The sequence below is a fragment of the Natator depressus genome, chromosome 23 (assembly GCF_965152275.1).
Source record: "Natator depressus isolate rNatDep1 chromosome 23, rNatDep2.hap1, whole genome shotgun sequence".
Taxonomy (NCBI): domain Eukaryota; kingdom Metazoa; phylum Chordata; order Testudines; family Cheloniidae; genus Natator; species Natator depressus.
This window is the reverse complement of record NC_134256.1, coordinates 23,437,310-23,457,912: the sequence shown is the minus strand read 5'-3', so window position 1 is coordinate 23,457,912 and position 20,603 is coordinate 23,437,310. Positions and strand designations below refer to the sequence as shown.

The following is a 20,603-nucleotide window of genomic DNA, read 5'->3' as shown; positions in this document are numbered from 1 at the left end:
GAGTCTTAGAACTTCAGTAAGTAATCTAGCTAGGTACCTGTTAGATTATGATTTCTTTAAATAGCTGAGAAAAGAACTGTGCTGAATAGAATGACTATCCCTGTCTGTGTGTCCTTTTTGTAACTTAAATTTCTATTTACTTCTATTAAAAGTCTTCTTGTAAGAAAACAATGCTTTTTCATTGTTCTCAGATCCAAGGGTTTGGGTCTGTGGTCACCTATGCAAATTGGTGAGGATTTTTACCAAAACTTTCCCAGGAAGTTGGGGGGAAAGACCCCAGTTAGAGTTTGGTGGTGGCAGTGGATATTCCAAAGGCAAAGAATAAAATTAATTTGTACCTTGGGGAAGTTTTAACCTAAGCTGGTAAAAGTAAGCTTAGGAGGTAAGGAAGAATGCAAGGACTGGCCGCTTTTAACCAACAGCGGTAATCCTGTGGAGCAATGGCCAGGTGTAGGGACTTTTGATTTACAAGAATACAACTGGGCTTATCCTTTTCTTATTCATCTCAGGGGTCTCCAGCCCCGCTCTGTGTTCAACTTGAAAGGAAAGTGAGAAGTTAACTCTGTATTTCTTTGCAGCCATTTTTAAGAAAAATGGGCCCTTTTCCAAAGGAATGCAATTCTTCCTTTTCAGGTTGCTGTGTTTTTTTTTAAAGTAAGAGTCTTGTTTTAATGTATATGACAATTCCTCTGTTGTGATTTTTCATAGGACAGTTTAGTTTAAAACTAAATTATCACACCAACAGTCCTATCGGGCCAATCAATGGTGGGGAACACCCCTACCCGTAGTATTATTTTGTGTAACACCCAGAATACCCCTATTGAATCACAGGGGGAAACTCTTCAACAGCTTGAAAAAGTTGCCTTGAAGTTAAGGAAGTGCAACAACTCAGGGCACAAGCTGCCTACACCGCTCCTAAAAGTAATTAGTTGCAAACTCTATTTTCGGGGTGGGGGTTTATTGATTGTACTAATAATATTATGCTGTGCAGTGTCATGTATTAGAAAGCTTTACACCCCCCCCCCCCCCCACTCACTTAGAGATTTGTGTCTGGATGAAATGGACAAACATTTATCAAGCATTCTTACTACGTAAAATGAATGATACAGAGGGATGTTTAGCATCCCTCCCTCTTGGGGGAAATAAGTAAGCTACAACAGTTGGAGAGGGGATGGAAAACAGATTTATTGGGGGGGGGGGAGAATATGACCACCAGGGGAGCCACACGCAGGAATCCAGAGCTAGCACCTCTCATCGGATCTAGGAAAAGACAGAGAGAATTATGGGAGGAGGTGGCAGCTCAGTGCTGCCTTGCCACCCGCCCCAAGCACACGCTCCCAAACTCACTGTGTACTTGTCCCACTTCTTCTCAGGGTCGTAGGGCTCCCAGCGGCTGGCCGGGAAGATGTGCTTGTTTTTCTCATACCAGCTGCGGAGGACAACCTTCCCAGCATGGGACTGCAGGGGTGGGGGGAGAGAAAGAGCTCAGTGGGGGTGGGGGTGGGGCTGGCTCTCCCCACTGCACCTGGGCCTGTTCCTTACCTCATCCTTCTCCACAGTGGCATCACTCAGAAGTCTCACATCCTCATGAACGTCGAAGTTGAAGAGCGGCCCTGGGGAGTTGGGGGGAGGTTAGTTGTCTCCTTCCTGTCTCCCCCCAGCATGCCCCAAATCCCTTTCAACATGACACTCGGGGATTCCTCCCCCCTCCCCCCTGAGTAATGGGGCCAAATGTGACTAGGCCATGGGGGGGGGGGGAGAGACTCACCACTTTTCCCTCTTGCTTTAGTCACAATGAAGTCGTAGAAGCTGTGATGCTGGCAGAGGGGGAGGGAAAGAGTTAAAATTCCACATCCCTTGGTGCTGTGTGCCTCAGTTTCCCCGGTGGTGGGGTGAGAGACCAGCCGACACTATGCAGCCCAGTCCCTGCAAGAACCAGCCTGAGGGGGGGGGTCAGTGCTGCCCTGGATTCCCCCCAAGACAGATGTCACTGAAAGTCCCTGATTTCTGTGCTAACAAGCTAATAAACCCGTTTGTCACACTCCAGCTGGGAGGGGACAGGGCAGGGGAGAGCCCCTACCCCTGCAGTTGACCTGGGGGGAAAAGATGCTGCCCTCGAATCTGGGCTGAGGCTCGGGGGAGTGGGCACTAACCCTCTCAGGAGCAGGGCTGGGGGTGTAATGGCGAGCTCTGGGGCGGGGAGTGGGGGCAGAGGACCCTGGGAACCACTTACATGGGGGATGATTAGGTCCTCCTTGATGTACATGAGCTGCTCCACTCCGGCTGACCTGGGGTGGGGGGCAGTTGTCAGAAATGCCAGCCTCAACCCACCTCCCCAGTTTGCACCTGCCCCAGCCACGCCCCCCCGCAACCTGAGCTCGCTGAAGTCCTTGCGCAGGATCTCGAGGGCTTTCTGCAGGAACTGCTGCATGGTGTTCCCCTTCTTCATCTGGGGGGGGAAATGGGGGAGGTCAGGGCTGAGACAGCCCTTCCCCCTCCCTCGCTACCCAATCCATCTCCCCTACAGGGCTGGGACAGCTCCTCTGCCCGCCCCCCCCCCCCCCCACACTCACCTTGACCGTGCGCCGGTGGCCGGAGCCATCCCAGTAGCTGAAGGTGATTTCAATCTCCTCGCCTGGGGGGGAAGAGGCATGGGTCAATGGGTGGAGGGGACAGTCCTCCCCCCAATCCCATCCAACCCCCTCGGCTACAACCTCCCTCCCCAATGCCCCCTGACAGCCAGAATCCTCCCACTTCCGCACCCCCCCCCAAACCCACTAATGGCTCCAACCCCCCTTCCATCCCATCTCCCCACCAGGCCCAGCTGCCAGCATCCCCCCAGGACCCAGTGGCGTGCAGTTCCCCTGGCCACGTACTCTTGATCTTCTCCTGCTTGGCCTCCCACTCCTGGCGCAGCTCCTCGCGCAGGCGGTTCTCCTCCTCCTGGGGGTGGGGGGGGAGATACAGCTCAGTCGGGGAGGGCCTGACTCCCAGGTTACCCTGGGGTCCCGGCTCGGGGGAGGGGTGTGTGTGATGTCGATCTATGATGTTCACCTCACAGTCCCAGCTGTGGGGCAAGGAGGGGGCCGGGGCCGGGCAGTACCTTGCGGTCCTGGCTGCGGGGGGCACGTACCTCGCGGTCCCGATCCGGCAGGAAGCTGGTGTCCACGTCCGGATTTTTTCCCAGTTTGCGCTTCTTGGGGGGCAGCTCTGTGGGGAGAACGGGAATGAGACCCCCCCCGACCCCACTCCCAGGCTGCCCTGCTTCCCCAGCCCCCCACTGCACCTCCTATTGACTGCCCCCTGCCCGACAGTGCCCCCTACAGCCCCCCAGCTCCGCTTACACACCCCACCACCAGCCTGGCCCCAAGCCTGGCCCTAAGCTTCCAGCCCAGCCCTCTCCCCCCCCCCACCCTCTTTCTCCAGCTCCGACTCTTCCTCCTCCAGCTGCTCTTCCTCCTCCTCCTCCTCCTCCTCGTCGTCGTCCAGGGTAAAGGACAGACTGGAGATCTTCCGTTTCTGCTCCTGCTTCCGCTCCCGCTCCCGCAGCCGCTCCAGCTTCCTGGGGGGGGGTGGTGGTGGTTAGTACCCTGGGGGGGGGGGAGGGTCCAGCATCCAATGACAGGGGTCAGTGCCCCACGGGAACCTCAAACCTGGTGGTTGGTGCCCCATAGCACAGGGGGATCAGTCCCCCAACAGGGCCCCCAGACATGGGTCCCCACCTTGGAGAGAAGAGCGGAAGCCGGAGCAGCTGGGGTCCCCTGACAGGAAATACCCCCTAAAAACGGCCCCCTCCATCAGAGAGGACACACAATGACCCCCCCCCCCAGGTTGGCAGGGGAGCCCAGCAGTCAGACACCACCCCCCCGCGCCCCACTCACAGCTGCAGCTCCTTGGACTGCTCCTTCTTGGCCAGCTGCTTCTCCCGTTCCTTCACCAGGGCCTCCTGCTTGGCCTTCATGTCGTTCAGGGTCACCAGGCCTGGAGGGGTGGGGGTGGGGGGGTGTCAGGATGCCTGGGTTCTCTCCCAGCACTGGAGCAAGGGAGGCTGGGAGCCAGGACTCCTGGGTTCTTTCCCCAGCTCTGGGAGGGGAGTGGGGTCTAGTTTTTTTTTTTTTGGGGGGGGGCCCAGACTTCAGGGTCCCCTGCCCACACTCACCCACGGTGCTGGATTTTAATTCTGCTTCCACTGCGTCGTAATGAGCGGAGAACTTCTTATCGATGTTTGACTTCATGATGTTCTCCTGTGGGGGGCGGGGGGGGGGGCCATGAGGAACTGGGGGGCCATCCTCCCCAACATGCCCTACCTCCTCCCCCCGGTCTCCGCACTTTCCCCGGTTCTGCCCCCAGATACTGTCCCCGCCCCCAGAGGATCTGCCCCCCCCGTCTCAACATTGCCCCAGGAGCTCTGTACCCCTGATCCCTCTGCCCCCCCAGCCCCCCACCTCCGCGATGCGCTGTCTCATCTGCTCCATGTGCTCCCGCTGCCGCTCCCGCTTCTTCATCAGCTGCAGGGCCCGGCCGGCCTCGCTGGCCGCCCCCTTGTACTGCGCCATGGTGGGGGCCGGGGGGGGGCCACAACCCACGAGGTGCCCGGGGGGGCTGAGGAGGGACCCTAGGAAGGGTCGGTGGAGGGGATGTAATGTGGGGAGGTCAGGAGCCCTGTGGCCGGCTGCGGCCTGGTGGTCCTGGATATGGGGGAAAAGGCAGGGGGGTCACTGGGGGGGCAGAGGCTGGGGGGCAGCCCCTAGGCAGGTGGCAGAGGCTGGGGGGCGGTCTTTGGAGCCGGGGGGGGGCCCGGGCAGAGGTTGGGGGTCTCTGGAAATGGGGGGGGGCTGGAGCCGGGGGGGGCCGGAGCCGGGGGGGGCCGGGGCAGAGGCTGGGGGTTTGGTAGGGTCTCTGGAGCTGGGGGGGGGCCGGGGCAGAGATTGGGGGGGTCTCTGGAGCTGGGGGGGGGCTGGAGCCGGGGGAGGGGCTGGGGCAGAGGCTGGGGGTCTGGGGGGGGGAGGCTGGAGCCGGGGGGGGGGCCGGGGCAGAGGCTGGGGCGTTGGGGGGGGTCTCTGGAGCCGGGGGGGGGCGCCGGGGAAGCCCTAGTGGGTGACGCGGGAGGGGTCTCGAGGGGGGATCCCGGCGGCGTTTCCGGTCGGGCCCGCAGGACCCCGAGGCAGCTCCGCGGCACCCAGCTGACGCGACGTCACCCGCACGCGCCGTCCACCGAGTGACGCAGGGCAGCCGCTGCCCCGCCCTCCATTATGCAAATGAGGGTGTGTAGTGCCCGGAGGGAGCCGCAGAGGCTGCCGGGAGTGGGCGGTCACCGCAAGGCAAGGGGAGGCGGGAGCGGGGTTGTGCGGCGCCTGGGGGCCCGCCCCTCCCCGTGCCCGCCCCGAGCACCCCCCCGACCCGGTTACCCGCCCCCCCCATGTGCCACCATCCACCCCCCCCGGGCACCCACCCCCCATGTGCCACCATCCACCCCCCCGGGTCCCCGCCGCCCCAGGCCGACCCCTGGAACAGGGTACCCAACCCCCCCCCGTGTGCCGCCATCTGTCCCCCCCGACCTGGATACCCGCCCCCCCCCCGACCGCCATGCCGCCCCCCTGCGTCCTCCGCACCCGGGTACCCTCCCCCTGTGTGCCACCATCCGCCCCCCCCAGGTACCCAACCCCCATGCACCGCCATCCGCCCCTCCCCCGACCCAGGTACCTGCCCCCCCCGTGTGGCCATCCACCCCCCCCATGCTGTCCCCCCTGCATCCCCCCCCAAGCCGGGTATCCGCCCCCCCACCCGGGTACCCACCCCCCACCATCCGCCCCAGGTACCCGGCCCCCCATGTGCCGCCATCTGCCCCCCCCCGGCCAGGTATCAGCCACTCCCCCCGTCCCACCCTCAGGAGGCAGGAGCAGGGTTAGACTAAAGTAACTTTATTGCCTGGTGACAATTGAGCAGCGGGGCGGGGCGGGGGGCCAAGCCTTCCCCCCTCACAGTCATTGTTAAACAAGGACAGTGTGGGACCTGGGGGGCACACCCCAGCCAGAGCCTCCCCCGGGAACAGGGGCCGCCCTGCCCCCCCAGCTCTTCCCTCTCTCTAGGCCCTGGTCCAGTACTAATAATAACTTAAAATAAATTACAGCGAGCAGCAGGTGCTGGGGGGAGCGCTGCCCCCCCATGGCATACAGGAACCTGCCCCCCTACACAGCTGAGGCAGGGGGCGGATACGAGACAGGGGGCACAGGGGAAACGGGACCAGCTTTGGGAGAGTGGGGTGACCCCCCACACACACCAAGACATCTCCCCTGCCCCCCGCTGTGGGGGGGAAGGTACCCTGGGCCTTAAAGGTGCCCTACAGAGCTGCCCCTAGGAGAGGAGGGGGCAGAGCAAGATTCCCCCAGGGAGGTGATGGGGGTCGGGGTAGTGCCAGGCTTGGTCCCTGCTTGGGGCAGCAGCTGTGAGGTGGGGGGATTTGGGGGTGATGGGCTGCAACTGTTCCTGGTACTTAGGGAGGTACTGAATGGGGGGGGGGGGAGTGGCATTGGTCCCAGAGGATGGGGGGTGGGGGGGAGAGTCACAGCTGGCCCTGGTGGGGGGGACTGGTCCTGGTGCAGATGGGGGAGAAGTCACAGCTGGTCCCTGTGCTGCGGGGAGCAGGCCCCGGTGGAGATGGGGGGTCCCAGCTGGCCCCAGCCGGGGGGGGGGTGTTTTGGGGGGGTTCCAGCTGGCCCCAGCAGGGGTCACTGCTCATCCTCCCCGAAGACATGGCTCTGGCGCCGTTTCATGCTCTCGAAGTCAAAGGCGGCGCCGACCATGCGCCGGTAAATGTCCTTGATGTTGTCACAGGTCGTCTCGAAGTGGGTGGTGGCATCGTACGACCGGGAGCAGAAAATCTGGGGTGAGGGGGTGGAGATTAACACAGTGTCACCTGGGGGGGGAGGGGGGAGTTTGCACTTGCTCCCTTCCCTGCTCCGCCCCCAGCACACCCCCTACCTACCATGCATCCATCCCCCATGAGCACCCTGACACCCCCAGCCCATGGGACACCCCGAAGCAGCATCAGAAGGGCCAGACTGGCTCAGCCCAAAGGTCCATCTAGCCCAGTATCCCGTCTTTCGAGCATGGCCAGTGCCCCAGAGGGAATGAACAGAGCAGGGCAGTTATCGAGTGATCCATCCCCCGTCCTCCAGTCCCGGCTTCTGGCAAACAGAGGCCAGGGACACCCTCCCTGCCCAGCCTGGCTAACAGCCACTGAGGGGCCAAACCTCCATGAACTTATCTAGCTCTTGTCTGAACCCTGTTATAGTCCTGGCCTTCACAACCTCCTCCGGCAAGGAGTTCCAGAGGCTGACGGTGCCTTGTGTGAAGAAACACTTCCCCCTGTTTGTGTTAAACCTGCTGCCTATTCACTTCATATGGTGACCCCTAGTTCGTGTGTTATAAGAAGGGGTAAATAACGCTTCCTTATTCACTTTCTCCACACTGGTCATGATTTTATAGACCTCTATCAGATCCCCCCTTAGTCGTCTCTTTTCCAAACTGAAAAATCCCAGTTTTATGAATCTCTCCTCGTATGGCAGCCGTTCCAGACTCCTGTTCATTTTTGTTGCCCTTTGCTGTATCTTTTCCAGTTCCAATATATCATTTTGAGATGGGGCGACCAGATCTGCGCGCAGGATTCAAGGTGTGGGCGTCCCATGGGTTTAATACAGAGGCAACATGATATTTTCTGTCTTACTCTCTCTCCCTTTCCGAACGATTCCCAACATTCTGGTCGCTTTTTGACAGCTGCTGCCCATTGAGCGGATGTGTTCAGAGAAATAACCACAGTGACTCCAAAATCCCCCTCTCAGATAACAGCTAATCTAGCCCCCATCATTGTATATGTCTAGCTGGGATTATGTCTCCCCACGTGCATCACTTTGCATTTATCAGCACTGAATTTCACCTGCCATTTTGTTGCCCAGTCACCCAGTTTTGGGAGATCCCTTCGTAGCTCTTTGCAGTCTGCCTGGGACTTAACTATCTTGAGTAGTTTTGTATCATCGGCAGATTTTGCCAGGGGTGGGGAGATGGGACGTCCCACGAGGGAGGGGATGGGAATTCCCTGTGGGGGGGCGCTCACCTGGCTCTCTGTGCCATCATCCGTGGGATCGTACAAGTCACTGATGGCCACAAACCTGCCAAGGAAGAGGGAGAGGGGGTGAGTCACAGCTCTCACACCCCCACCAGAGGCCTTTACCCCCCAGAGTTCCTCCCTCCCCCGCTTTCCAGCTCACCTGGCCAAGCAGCATCTCCCCCCGGGGGCTCTGCTCCTCAGACAGCATCCTGGGGCCCCCCTCATTCACCGATCGTGCGTTTGGTACAAAGCCAGGGGGCAGGGCGTGTGGCGAGTCCGGATCTGCTGGGCGTCATCGTCCCATGGATCTGCACAGGGCCGTGACGGGGGCTGGGAGACACCTCTCCTGGGCAGCCCAGGGTGAGGGACACCACACGCTAGTGGGTTTGGGGGAACCCCCCCATGCCCCTCCCCACTGGGTTCCAGGCTCCCGCCCCCAAGTTCCAGCCCTTCACCCGGCTCCCTATCCCCCCGCCTCACTTCTGGTCGATGGGCTCCAGCAGCTCCAGCGCCGGCTCCACCTCCCGCTCCGGCTCTGGCGTCTCCACCGTGGTGCTGACGATGGCGATGAACTTCCCAGGTGCAGCCACATTGTGGGCCCAGGAAACCAGACAGACGTAGATATCTGGGGGGCGGGGGGATGGGTCGTGAGGCTTCGTAAGAACAGCGGGCATGCCTCATTTTCCCCCAGAGTTTGCCCAGTTAACGAGGGGCCAAGGAGATGAGGAAATGCAGCTGGCGATGCCCCTGCAGTGACCCACTCGCCTGTAGAGGCCCGCAGGGCACTCAGTGTGCTGGCCGGGCCCGTCCTCCCCCACGGTACGTCCCTCCCCTGTGGCGCAGCCCCCCACAGTCTGTCCCCTGCGTGATGCCACAGGGGGGTTGGAGGCTCCCAGGGATGGGCCCAGCCCCGGTCCCCTCCCGGCGCTGACCCGACTTGCGGCCCAGCTGGTTCTGGGGCAGGATGATCTGGCAGGAGCCGGCCTCGCTGGTGCCATGGATGGGGTGGCTCAGGATGCAGATGACACGGACGACCCGGCCGGCCCGACGAACTCGCTCTGGCACATAGCTGGGGTCGCAGATCAACTGCTTGCACCGTGCCACCTGGCAGGGACAGGAATTCAGCGCCCCCGCCTCCAGGCCTGAGCCCAGAGAGAGGTGGGAAACCCCCAGCCCAGCTCCCCCCCAATTCCCTGCTGGGTAAAGCGACCCCCTCAAGGGGTACCCCAAAGCAGAGCCAGGAACCGGGCCGGGGGGGGGGGGGCGACAGGCAACCCCTTCCCCAGGAGAAGGAGAAATGGGGGCAGCCACTGGGGGTTGGGCCTGAGCCCCCCTCCCCAGGGAAGAGGCACCCCAAACCCAGTCCCCGATGGACAAGCCAGCCCCCCGATACCCTGGGCAGGGGTCACTGACGGAGACCAGAGAACCCCCTTTCAGATTTAACGGGGGGCCTAGTGGGGACCCCCCCAAAATCACTGTGTGTGTTGGGCTGGGGGTTGCTAGGATGTATCCAGCCCGCCCAGGCTGGTGCCTCCCCCTGCTCACCTCCCCCTCCGACCTGACCCCCACGACCCGGCCATTCTCCATGACGATCTCGTCCACGGGCTTGTTCAGCATGTAGGTGCCCCCGTAGATCGCGCTGAGCCTGTGGGGGGACAGAGACCATGGAGACCAGGCACCGCCCCCACATCGGGGTCCCCTCTGACATGCACCCCCTGAGCTCTCTGCCATCCCCCCTACAACCTCCCCCATGATGGAGCCCCCCTGTTGCGTTGCACAACCCCTGCCCCCCACAACGCACCTGGCGAAGCCTTGGGGCAATTCCCCCAGCCCGTAGAGTGGGTAGAGGTAGGGGCTCTTCCCATAACGGGCCAGCGACTCGCTGTACAGCTTGATCCGGTTAATGGTCTCCAGGCAGGGCTGGTCCAGGTAACTGCGGGGAGAGACGGGGTGAGGGGGGCCCAGGGCTGGGACTGCGGGTTGGGAGTGAGGGGCACCTGCAGAGCTGGGGGGAGTCCAAGGCAGGGGGTTTCATATTTCGTATGAATAGTGTGAGTGCCTCAGTTTCCCCATGAGCTGCACAGCTAACTAGGCGGGGGTGGGGTGATCTTTGCAAAGACCCAGAGGTGCCTGGGCAGCAGGGGCTGGGCCCCCCAGGAGACAATGGCCACGCCCCTTGCCTGGACATTCGGAGTGACCCCTGGGCAGGAAGCTGGTCGAGGAGGGGGGTGTCCACCTCCCCCAGGGGACTTCCTGCAGGGATATGACGCCGGGGGGGGGGGGGAGGGGCAGATGCCCCCCCCCCCGAACCAGGCATGGTCCCCCCATGGGCAGCTCCGGAGCCGGGTGGGCCCCACGACTCACTCGTCGGTGCGGTACAAGGCCAGTGCGTGGCCTGTGAAGTCGATCACGTCCTGCCCCAGGTCAAAGCGCTCGTACACGTCCCGCATGGGGGTCCCAAGGGGGTCGACCCCCTCCAGTGTCTGGGGGTCGTTCTCGTCAAAATTGGCCACGAAGACAAGGAACTTCCGGAACCGGCGCTTCTCGAACATGCCCATGAGATCTGTGGGGAGATGGGGGTGCTGTTAGTGGGGGGGGGAAGGGACTACATTGGGGTGGCAGTGGCCAGAGGGCACTGGGGGCAGGGCAGGGTGCCACATGGGGGGAGAAAACCAGGCTGGGGGGCTCACTCATCACCTCAGGGGATGGGGCCATGGGGGAGGGACCATGGGGGGGGCCAGGGGGCACGATCCCCTTGCAGGGAGGCACTAACTCACCGCAGTCTAGGGCGGATGGACAGCAGGGGGTCCCCAGAGCAATGGGGGGCTTCCTTCTTGGGGAGGGTCTCATTGGGGAGGTGGGGGGGGGGCAGTGGTGCCAGGAAGGGGGAAGTGGGGGGGGTTTCACTCACTGGACGCCAGCGCCTCGGTCTCGGTGGAGGGCACCTTGTGTACCTGACCCCCCCTGTAGACGAAGCTCCCCTCCACCACCTTGAAGTCCAGGTACCGGGTCACCTCCGTGTACAGCAGCATCTTCACCAGCTGGCCTGGGGGAGGGGGAAGCACGAAGGTGAGGGGGGGCACTGGAGCCACACCCCACCCCCTCCACCAAACCCCACCATTTCTGAGGCTCCCACTCCCCCGGGCCCCCCCTTACCGTTGGCCATGAGGAATTTGGGGATCAGGTCAACGTTCCAGTCCCGGCCACGCCCCATGGACTCGGGGGGCCCCTCGGGAAGCCCAAAGCGTTTATACAGCTGTTGGGGGGGGAAGAGAGTTAGAGCCACCTGTCCCAGTCCCCTGCGGCACCCCCGCACTAGCCCCCCATGTCCTCCTGCTGGGGAACCCCTGCATCCCCAAATCTGCCCTCCACCTCAAACCCTCTCCTTCAGAGGATCCCCATGCCCCTGCAAACAGACCCCATCTTGAACCAGCTCCTGCCCCATCAAACCCGTTTCCTCTGGGGCCCACAACCCCAAAACTGCCCCCCTGAAACACACTCCCTGTGCCCCCGCACCCCAAGGCCCAGCCCCATACCTCCTCCAGGGGGGTGATGGAGGAGCTCTCTCCCCCATAGTGGGGATTCCGGTCCATGTGCAGAACCTTCTTCCCGTTCACCGACATGATCCCCGACAGGATGCACTCCTGGGGGGCAGGGGAAGGGTCAGTGCCAGAGCCGCCGGGGACCCCCCACCTCAGAGCCCTGGCTCCCATCCGGCCGGGGGGGGGGGGGGCAGGGCAGGGAACGGGGCCCAGGGCCTTTCCTCAAGGGGGCACCAGCCCCAATCCGGGATGGGGCAGGAGGCTGGGGGGAGCTCACGCAGGGTCAGGAGCTGGGACGTGGAAGGGGGCAGGGTTATAGTTAGGGTGCAGTGGGGAGTGGCAGGCATGGGTCAGCCCAGTTGTACCTGGTGTGCTGGGGGGGGTTAGAGACTCTTGAGGAGGTTAATCGGAGGGGCACTCTTTGCACAGCCAGCTTTGGGGTGCACAGGGAAGACGCCTCCAGCTGCCAAGAGCTGGGTGGGGGTGGTAAGGGGGCACTGCATGGCGCCATTGGCTGGGTGCACCCTGCTGTGAGCTACAGGGAAGACATGGGGGGAGGCCAGGCTCTGTGATCCTGGCGGGGCTGAACTGGAGGTGGGGGGGTCACTTCCCACCCCTCCGTTGGCAGAGATGCAGGGGGGTATTAATGGGGGGCACCCCATTTGCAGGGTGCTGGGGGAGCAGGGTGCACGAGGGGTCTGAATGACGGGTGATGGGTTAGGGTGGGTGCCCCAGGGAGGGGGTACAGGGGGTGCACAGAAAGGGGAAAACAGTGGGGGAGGTTCCAATAAGAGTCTAGTGGGGTGCCTAGAAGTGGGTGCAGTAGAGGGGTGCATGTGGAGGAGACGCGGGGGTGGAAGTATTACCGTGGGGGGCTGAGGGACACATAGGGAGGAAGAGCAGAGGTTGCAATGGTGGGGGTGTCCAGCAGGGTACCCAGAGGTGGGTGCAATGGGGGAGCTGCAGTGGGGAGGGTTCACGGGTCCCCGTGGGGTACATTAGGGGCTGCAATGGGGGTTGCCATGCCAGAGGGATGTGCAGGGGTTACCTTGGGGGAGTTGCAATAGGGGGTCCGCAGGGGGTCCCACGCCTGGGGTGCAAAGGGAGGTTGCAGGCGGTGCAATGAGGGGGTGCATTGGGGTGTGCAGTGGGGGTCCGCAGGGGGTCCCACACCTGGGGTGCAAAGGGAGGTTGTAGGGGGTGCAATGAGGGGGTGCAGGGGTTGCCTTGGGGGGGTTGCAACAGGGGGTCCGCAGGGGGTCCCACACCTGGGGTGCAAAGGGAGGTTGCAGGCGGTGCAATGAGGGGGTGCATTGGGGTGTGCAGTGGGGGTCCCACACCTTGGGTGCAAAGGGAGGTTGCAGGCGGTACAATGAGGGGGTGCAGGGGTTGCCTTGAGGGAGTTGCAATAGGGGATCCGCAGGGGATCCCACACCTGGGGTGCAAAGGGAGGTTGCAGGGGGTGCAATGAGGGGGTGCAGGGGTTGCCTTGGGGGGGTTGCAACAGGGGGTCCCACACCTGGGGTGCAAAGGGAGGTTGCAGGCAGTGCAATGAGGGGGTGCATTGGGGTGTGCAGTGGGGTCCGCATGGGGCTCCGCACCTGGGGTGCAAAGGGAGGTTGCAGGCAGTGCAATGAGGGGGTGCATTGGGGTGTGCAGTGGGGGCCCGCACGGGGTCCCACAGGGTGCAAGGGTTGCCTTGGGGGAGTTGCAATAGGGGTCCGCTGGAGATCCCACACCTGGGGTGCAAAGGGAGGTTGCAGGGGGTGCAATGAGGGGGTGCAGGGGTTGCCTTGGGGGAGTTGCAATAGGGGATCCGCAGGGAGTCCCACACCTGGGGTGCAAAGGGAGGTTGCAGGCGGTGCAATGAGGGGGTGCATTGGGGTGTGCACTGGGGTCCGCAGGGGGTCCCGCACCTGGGGTGCAAAGGGAGGTTGCAGGGGGTGCATTGGGGTGTGCAGTGGGGGTCCACACCTGCGGTGCAAAGGGAGGTTGCAGGGCGTGCCTTGGGGGAGTTGCAATAGGAGGTCCGCAGGAGATCCCACACCTCGGGTGCAAAGGCAGGTTTCAGGTGGTGCAATGAGGGGGTGCATTGGGGTGTGCAGTGGGGATCCACACCTGGGGTGCAAAGGGAGGTTGCAGGGGTTGCCTTGGGGGAGTTGCAATAGGGGGTCCGCAGGAGATCCCACACCTGGGGTGCAAAGGGAGGTTTCAGGTGGTGCAATGAGGGGGTGCATTGGCGTGTGTAGTGGGGGTCCGCAGGGGGTCCCACGCCCCGGGGTGCAATGGGGAACCGCCCCCAGACTCACGGTCAGCCCGGTGCCCAGCACAATCACGTCGTAGGCCTCGTCCATGGCGGCAGCTCCAGACCCGCCTCCCCCGCCCCAGCGGCGCCAGCCTGGGCCGCAGCGCCTTCCGCCCCAGATCCCTCCGCCTGGAAACGAGTTCCGGTCTCTGTCTACCACACCCCGGATCCCTCCGCCTGGAAACAAGTCCCGGCGAAGGCGCTTCACCCGATCCCCCCCGGACCGCCCCCTCCGCCTGCAGTCAAGCCCCGGGACAGAGCCTCTTCACCGCCACAGGCGGGCACCTTCCGCCAAGAAAGAGAGATCACATGTTCATAGCTAACCGCGGTATCCCTCCGCCGGACAAAACTAACCCCGCTTTGAAGCGTAGCCTTCGGCCCAGAGTAAAAAGCCCTCCCAGATCCTTCCGCCGGATAAGTAAGCGCGTTCGCTGCACCGCCCCCCGAGTCTGTCTCCATCCGCCAGAAATAAGGCCCAAGTTTATGTCTCTCCATGCGATCCTTCCGTCACAAATGAGTTCGTTGCGCACACCACTCCCAGCTCCCTCCGCCAGACAAAGTAGTTCCCTCCCCCCGGCTCCCTACGCCCCCCCGGACAGACAGACGGACACAGAGGCAGAGCCCAGACACTCTTTATTAAGGGGCTGGGGGGAGAGGATGGGGGGGCTTAGTAGCCCCCCAATAAATACGGGATCAGTCCCCAGCCCAGCCGTTGGGGGGGGGGGGGTCAACGCACAGCAGGGGGGGTAGGGGGTAGCTCCCAGCTGACAGCAGCCACAGCAGTCTACACCCCCCCAGCCTGGAGCACTGGGGAGCCCCCTGGGCAGGGGCTGGGCAGGGTTAGGGGAGATGCTGGACTCCCCCTCCCCCTTAAGCTGCTGTGGGTGGAGCTGGGGGGGGGGGGGGGAGAGCACAGAGCCGGCCCCAGTGCAGAGCCAGGAGGATCCCCCAGTTGGGGAAGGGGGGGCACACAGAGCCAGGGGATCCCAGCTCGGGGGGAGCAGGACCCAGGCCCTCCCTACTCGCCCTGGGGCACAGCGATGGTGGCCCCCTTGGGGTCGTCAAAGCGGTCCATGGTCTTGAGACCTAGCAGCATGTGCAGGCCGCAGGTGAAGATGGCGCCGAGCAGCAGGGCCGTGAGGAGCCCCATCCAGGTGCCCGGTGCAAAGAACCCGGCACAGTCGCTGGCGTAGGAGAACCGCAGGCCCGTCACGTTGAACCCCTGCAGCTGGGGGGGGAGATGAGGGGGGTTAGATGAAGCCAGGCTACTTGCCCTCCTCCGCCGACCCTAACTCCCCTCCCAGAGCCAGGAGAGATCCCAGGCATCCTGCCTCCCAGTCCCCCCCTCCCCCCACTAGACCCCACTCCCCTCCCAGAGCCAGGAGAGATCCCAGGCATCCTGCCTCCCAGTCCCCCCTCCCCCCACTAGACCCCACTCCCCTCCCAGAGCCAGGAGAGAACCCAGGCGTCCTGGCTGGTACCTGCACATCCTGGAGCAGCACCCCCCAGCCAGGGCTGGGGCTGTGGGGCTGAAGGCCAGCACCGAAGGCCTGCAGGCTGCTGAGGTGGGCGCAGCGCCAGGCGTAGTTGCTAGGAGCCGTCACCTGCGAGGCGTTGAACACAGTGGGCCTGGCCGAGGGCCTTGCCAGCTCCAGGTGGCTCAGCTGGAACCAGTCCCGGCCCGAGACAGGGAACCACCGGCTGGTCATGTGGAACCTGGAGGGGCGGCGGCGGCGGAGAACAGCTCATCCAGAACCCCCAGAGGGCCAGCCAGACCCCCCCAAAGCCACCCCAGGGTCAGCATAAGAACATAAGAAGGGCAATATTGGGTCAGCCCAAAGGTCTGACAATGGCCAGTGCCAGGTGTCCCAGAGAGAATGAACAGGAAATCATCAAGTGATCCATCCCCTGTGATCCCGCCAGAACCCGCAGACACCAGCAACCTCCCCCCCCACCACCCCCAGCCAAACCAACCCTTGCATGTCACCCCCCAACATATCCCAGCACCCCCAGTCAATGTAGTGATGCTCCACAGCAGACACCACATCTCTCCCAGGCCTAGCCAGCCCCCCAAATACTCACGTGGCAGTCAGAGGGGACCCCAGAACATTCGCATACTTCAGCACAAGCCTTGATAGGGGAAAAGAGACAGTGACCCCAGTGGTGCCCCTCACTCCCAACCAGCAGCCCCCTGCCAGCCCAGTCCTGGGCTCCTCCCAGCTCTGCCAGTGCCCCTCACTCCCAACCCACAGCCCGCTTCTAGCCCGGCCCTCGGTTCCCCACAGCTCTGCCAGTCCCCCTCACTCCCGACCCACAGCCCGCTGCTAGCCCGGCCCTCGGTTTCTCCCAGCTCTGCCAGTCCCCCTCACTCCCAACCCACAGCCCCACTCTCACCGGGAGTCACTGGCGCTCCAGGACGAGCCGCTCACGTTGACGGAGGCCTCGGCCCCAAATGTTTGGGGTGTCAGGTCGACCCACTTGTTGTCCCAGACCACAGAGAAGTTCTGGGCCCAGAAGAGGATCCGGGGCTCCCCGGTCAGGGGGTACCGCACCGGGGGGTGCTGCACTGGTGCTGGGGTCGGCTTCTGCAGCAGCTGGCGGCCCACCCCCCCAGGGGCCACCCCGGAGACATCCCGGAGAACCTGGGGAGAGCGTGGGGTGAGAGCTGGGGGGCAGTGCTAGGAAGTACCTGGGGGGCACAGCTCAAGGGTTAGGGCAGGCCTCCTGAGGTAAGGGAGGATGAAGGGGGGGTACCAGAGTACGCAGCTAAGGGGGTGGTCAGTGTGACCAGGACATACCCAGGAGAGGTGCATGGCCAGGGCTGGGACACTAAACATGGGGACATACCTGTGAGGGGGCCCCCTGCCAGGGAGGGGGGTTGTCAGTGGGGGTGGGGGAAGAGATGTACCCGGAGGGGGGGGGGCGGTTGGGGGGAGACATACCCGTGAGGGGGCTCCGGCCGTCAGCAGCGCCGTGTAGGGCACATCATCCTCCTTCAGGGCGCTGAGCACCTGCCCGATGATCTCATCTGGGGGCAGACACGTCCAGGGTTAACAGCCCTGTCCCCCGGTCCCCACCCCAGCTAACCCCTCAGCCAGCCCCCAAACACTGACCCACCCCATCGGCCTTGGAGGGGTTGCTCCCCCCACCAATTGGGGCACTTCACTGGGGAAATGGGGAGGATCCTGCAATGGGGGCTGGGTACGAAGGGAGGCTGGGAGACCCAGCCATTGGGAGCAGGGAGACAGATCCAACCATGGAAGGCGGAGGACCCAGGATCTGGTGAGGGAAGTGGCCGTGGGGGACCAGACTCACCATTGCTCGTTAGCACCTCCTTGGGGGCCATGAGGCTGGAGCTGGAAATGAAGAGCAGCACATCAGGGGGAGGAGACATCACAGCCCCCCGCCCCCGAAGTGGGTCCCATGCTGGGACCTCCAAGCCCACGTCCCCCCCGGCTCAGCCAGTCACACTCTCTAGGGGGTGAACCCAGAGCCATGGCCACAGACCTGGGCAGTGCAGGGCAGCCAGGCTGTGGAAGGGGGAAGTCAGGACAGGTCAGGAGTAGCAGGGCAGGGCAGGCAGTGATGAGATCAGGACAGGGTAAGCCCTGGGGGTGGGAGGCAGTGGGGCACGTAACAAGGCTATGTAGGGCAGCTGCACCAGCAGCAGGGCGGGCAGGCTGTGGGGGGCAGGCCATCGGGGGGACATGGGGCACGTACCCGGCAGCGTAGGGCAGCCGCACCAGCAGCAGGGCGGGCAGGCTGGCGTTGAGTCGAAGCTCCCGCAGGGTGCCCGGCTCCACGTGCAGGGGGCTCAGCCCCATCTTCTCCTTCAGCAGCCCCAGGACGCCGGCAGCTGCCACCCCCTGCACAGCTGGGAGCATCAGGGTTGAGGGGGCCCCCGCCAGGGCACTCTGTGTGTGTGTGTCAGGGGGAGTTAGAGACAGGCACTTGATGCACAGCCCCCCAGAGCCCTTCACCCCGACCCACAGCCCCATCAGGGCCCCTGACCCCCCCACGCCCTTCACCCCCAACCCACAGCCTCATTGGATCCCCTGCCCCCCCACCCTGCAGCCCCTGCCACCCCCGATCCACAGCAGCCCCTCACTCCTGACCCATGGCCTCTGCCACCTAGCCCCCTCCCAGCCACGCCAGGGCCCCCACCTCCCACCCGCAGCCCCCCAGCTCTATCAGGGCCCCCCTTGCTCACCTCCAGGTTGGGGAAGGCGCTGTCGGGCTTGTTGCCGAAGACGCCCCCGTATGCTGTGAAATCCTCCAGGCTGAGCTGGGTGGGGGGGGGTGAAAGAGCGTTAATGCTGGGGGGGCTGGGCTCACTTCCCCTTACAGAGGGTCTGGGAGGGGACGAGGGGGAGCAAACCCCCCTCCCCCCAGTGACAGGACCCAGGGTGGGTTCTGGGAGCCCTGTGTGGCTGTCCCCACCAAGGTAATTGCCTGCCCCATAGCCCCCAGGGAGCTGGGACCCCAGACACACCCCAGCAGTTGGAGCGCTCCCCCACAGACCCCCAACCCACCTGGCAACAGGGCACGTACCCCAGCTGCTGAAACCCCAGGCTGAGCCCCACTAGCACACTGGGCACGGGGGTAGGAGCAAGACAGGTAAGGGCATGGGGGGCGGGGGCAGTATAAGGCAGAAATACTCAGGGGACGGAGGTGTTGTGGGGGTTCACTGGAGGGGGCAGGAAGATGGGAATCTTTAGGGGCCAAAGGGTATTTGGGGGGCCCAGAGGCCAGACGTGGACCTCCTGGGCTACCTTGGGGAGCTGGCTGTATTTCAGGGGCCAGGCAGGGGGACCCCCCCAGAGGCCAGGCACAGGGGGACCCCCTGGGACCTTGTGGGGCTCACTGTATTTCAGGGGGACAGAGGCTAGGCATAGGGGCCTGGCTATATTTCAGGGGGCCCAGAGGCGAGATAAGGGTCTCCCATGGGGGGACACAGAACCGGAAGGGACCCTGAGGGGTCGTCTAGTCCAGGCCCCTGCACTCCTGGCAGGACGAAGTATCACGTAGCCTCCGCCGAGGCCATTTGTCCCACTGCTTAGCCCCCTGACAGGAAGTTTCCCCTCATGGGTCCCCCGCCCAGTCCTCTCTTCTCCACGCTAAACCAGCGCGGGGCTTCTTCAGTCTCCCCTCGCCGGGCCACGTTTTCTCGCCCTTGGATCAGGTCCGTTGCTCTCTGGACTGTCTCCAGTTTGCCCGCATCTCTCCTGAAACGTGGGGCCGGCACTGGGCACAGTCCGGCAGCCAGCGCGGAGCAATTACTGCTCGGGGCGTGCTCCCCCCGCCTGCCAACACAGCCCAGAGCACGCCCCCCCGCGTTACACGGCGACTCCTAGTCGGCTTTTGATCCGCGGTGACCCCCAGATCCCTTCCGCAGAGAGGGGCTATTGCCCGTTTTCACATGGGCTGGGCGCGGGGGCCGGGCCGGGGGGGGGGCGCAGAGACTGGGCACACGGGGGGGGGGCGCAGAGACCGGGCACACGGGGGGGGCGTACACACGGGGGGGAGGGGCAGAAGGCGGGGGGCTGTTTCGGGGTCTCACCTTCTCCTGCAGGAAGAGCAGGACGTTGCGGGGGCCCCGATCCAGCGCGGGGGCGAGGAGCGCACTCAGCTGGGGCGCGCCGACCACGTGTCCCTCGTAGCTGTCAGCCAGGGGGGGCCAGAGGGAGCTGGGGGGACACGGGGGGGGGGTCAGCGGGGGACAGCGCCACCCCCTCCTCCGCACCCCGCGCCCCTCCCCCCAGGCCCCCCTCCGCACCCCTCCCCCCCGCACCTGTGGCCGGACCAGCCCAGCAGCGGGACCCGGCCGGCGCGCGCAGCCCCCAGCACCAGCCCCGCCAGCACCAGCCGCGCCGCCGCCATCTTGGACCCTGTCCCCAACCGCGTCCGTCGCCAGGCCTGAGTCACTCCCGCCCCGCCCTCGAGCCTCGCTCCGCCAATCACAGCTCGGGCTGCCCCGCCCCTTCCTCAAGCCTCGCTCCGCCAATCACAGCGCGGGCCGCCCCGCCCCGGCCTCCAATCACAGCGCGGATCGCCCCGCACCTTCCTCGAGCCCCGCTCCGCCAATCACAGCGCGGGCCGCGCCGAGCGGCGACCAATCAGAGCGTGGGAAGGGGAAAGCCAGCCAATGGCAGCGTCCCCTTACCCCCCTCAGGGGCGCACACGGAGGGGATGGTGGGGGTGCCCCCCCGGGGAAGGACCCAGCGGCCCAGCTCCCAGGGTCCCTTGGGGGTTGGACCCCAGCCCAGCCCGCATGCGCACGCAGGCGGGGAAACCGAGTCACGCCCAGGGGGTCCCCAGGCCCGCTCCGGCCAGCCCGCTGCCCAGCAGCGCTGCCGGCTTTGCCTCCCAGCCCTGCTCCCAGGGCGCGCAGCGGCCACCCCCGCGGCACCCACCCCCAGGGCCCAGGCCCTGGCCCCGCAGCGAGCCTGCCCCGCACCGGGCAATGGGGCAGCCTGCCCCACACGGCGCCTGGCCCAGCCGGCGCTCCCCCGAGCGGGTCCCGCCCGCAGCCTGGGCGCTGGTGGGTGGCTGAGGGAAGGGGCAGGAAGGCAGACCCTGTCCTGGCCCAGATCCCTCCCCCCTTGAGCAGGGCACCAAACTCCCCCACCCTCCAGCCCCCCCATTACCC

At 64.2% G+C, this 20,603-nt stretch overlaps 3 protein-coding genes across 3 annotated transcripts; all 3 read right to left on the bottom strand.

The window, feature by feature from the left end:
- Positions 1-1,165: 1,165 nt before the first annotated feature.
- Positions 1,166-4,604, bottom strand: FAM50A (family with sequence similarity 50 member A). The gene is made up of 13 exons (XM_074938057.1): positions 4,446-4,604; positions 4,160-4,244; positions 3,882-3,981; positions 3,414-3,562; positions 3,134-3,210; positions 2,877-2,943; positions 2,574-2,635; positions 2,373-2,449; positions 2,234-2,288; positions 1,769-1,817; positions 1,543-1,613; positions 1,348-1,458; positions 1,166-1,260 (listed from the first exon to the last, which is right to left on the bottom strand). The coding sequence occupies exons 1-13, from the start codon at positions 4,554-4,556 to the stop codon at positions 1,252-1,254; spliced, it is 1,023 nt and encodes a 340-aa protein (XP_074794158.1). The 5' UTR covers positions 4,557-4,604; the 3' UTR covers positions 1,166-1,251.
- Positions 4,605-6,569: 1,965 nt separating this feature from the next.
- On the bottom strand, positions 6,570-14,085 carry GDI1 (GDP dissociation inhibitor 1). Its single transcript, XM_074937976.1, has 11 exons — positions 13,959-14,085; positions 11,644-11,751; positions 11,264-11,363; positions 11,019-11,153; positions 10,472-10,670; positions 9,909-10,040; positions 9,653-9,752; positions 9,040-9,211; positions 8,588-8,732; positions 8,114-8,168; positions 6,570-6,881 (listed from the first exon to the last, which is right to left on the bottom strand). The coding sequence occupies exons 1-11, from the start codon at positions 14,001-14,003 to the stop codon at positions 6,729-6,731; spliced, it is 1,344 nt and encodes a 447-aa protein (XP_074794077.1). The 5' UTR covers positions 14,004-14,085; the 3' UTR covers positions 6,570-6,728.
- Positions 14,086-14,702: 617 nt separating this feature from the next.
- Positions 14,703-19,877, bottom strand: ATP6AP1 (ATPase H+ transporting accessory protein 1). The gene is made up of 10 exons (XM_074938099.1): positions 19,746-19,877; positions 19,515-19,641; positions 18,165-18,239; positions 17,675-17,868; positions 17,270-17,310; positions 16,897-16,982; positions 16,349-16,596; positions 16,037-16,084; positions 15,436-15,670; positions 14,703-15,182 (listed from the first exon to the last, which is right to left on the bottom strand). Exons 1-10 carry the CDS (start codon positions 19,832-19,834, stop codon positions 14,973-14,975), a joined length of 1,353 nt encoding a protein of 450 aa, XP_074794200.1. The 5' UTR covers positions 19,835-19,877; the 3' UTR covers positions 14,703-14,972.
- Between the last annotated feature and the right edge of the window lie 726 nt (positions 19,878-20,603).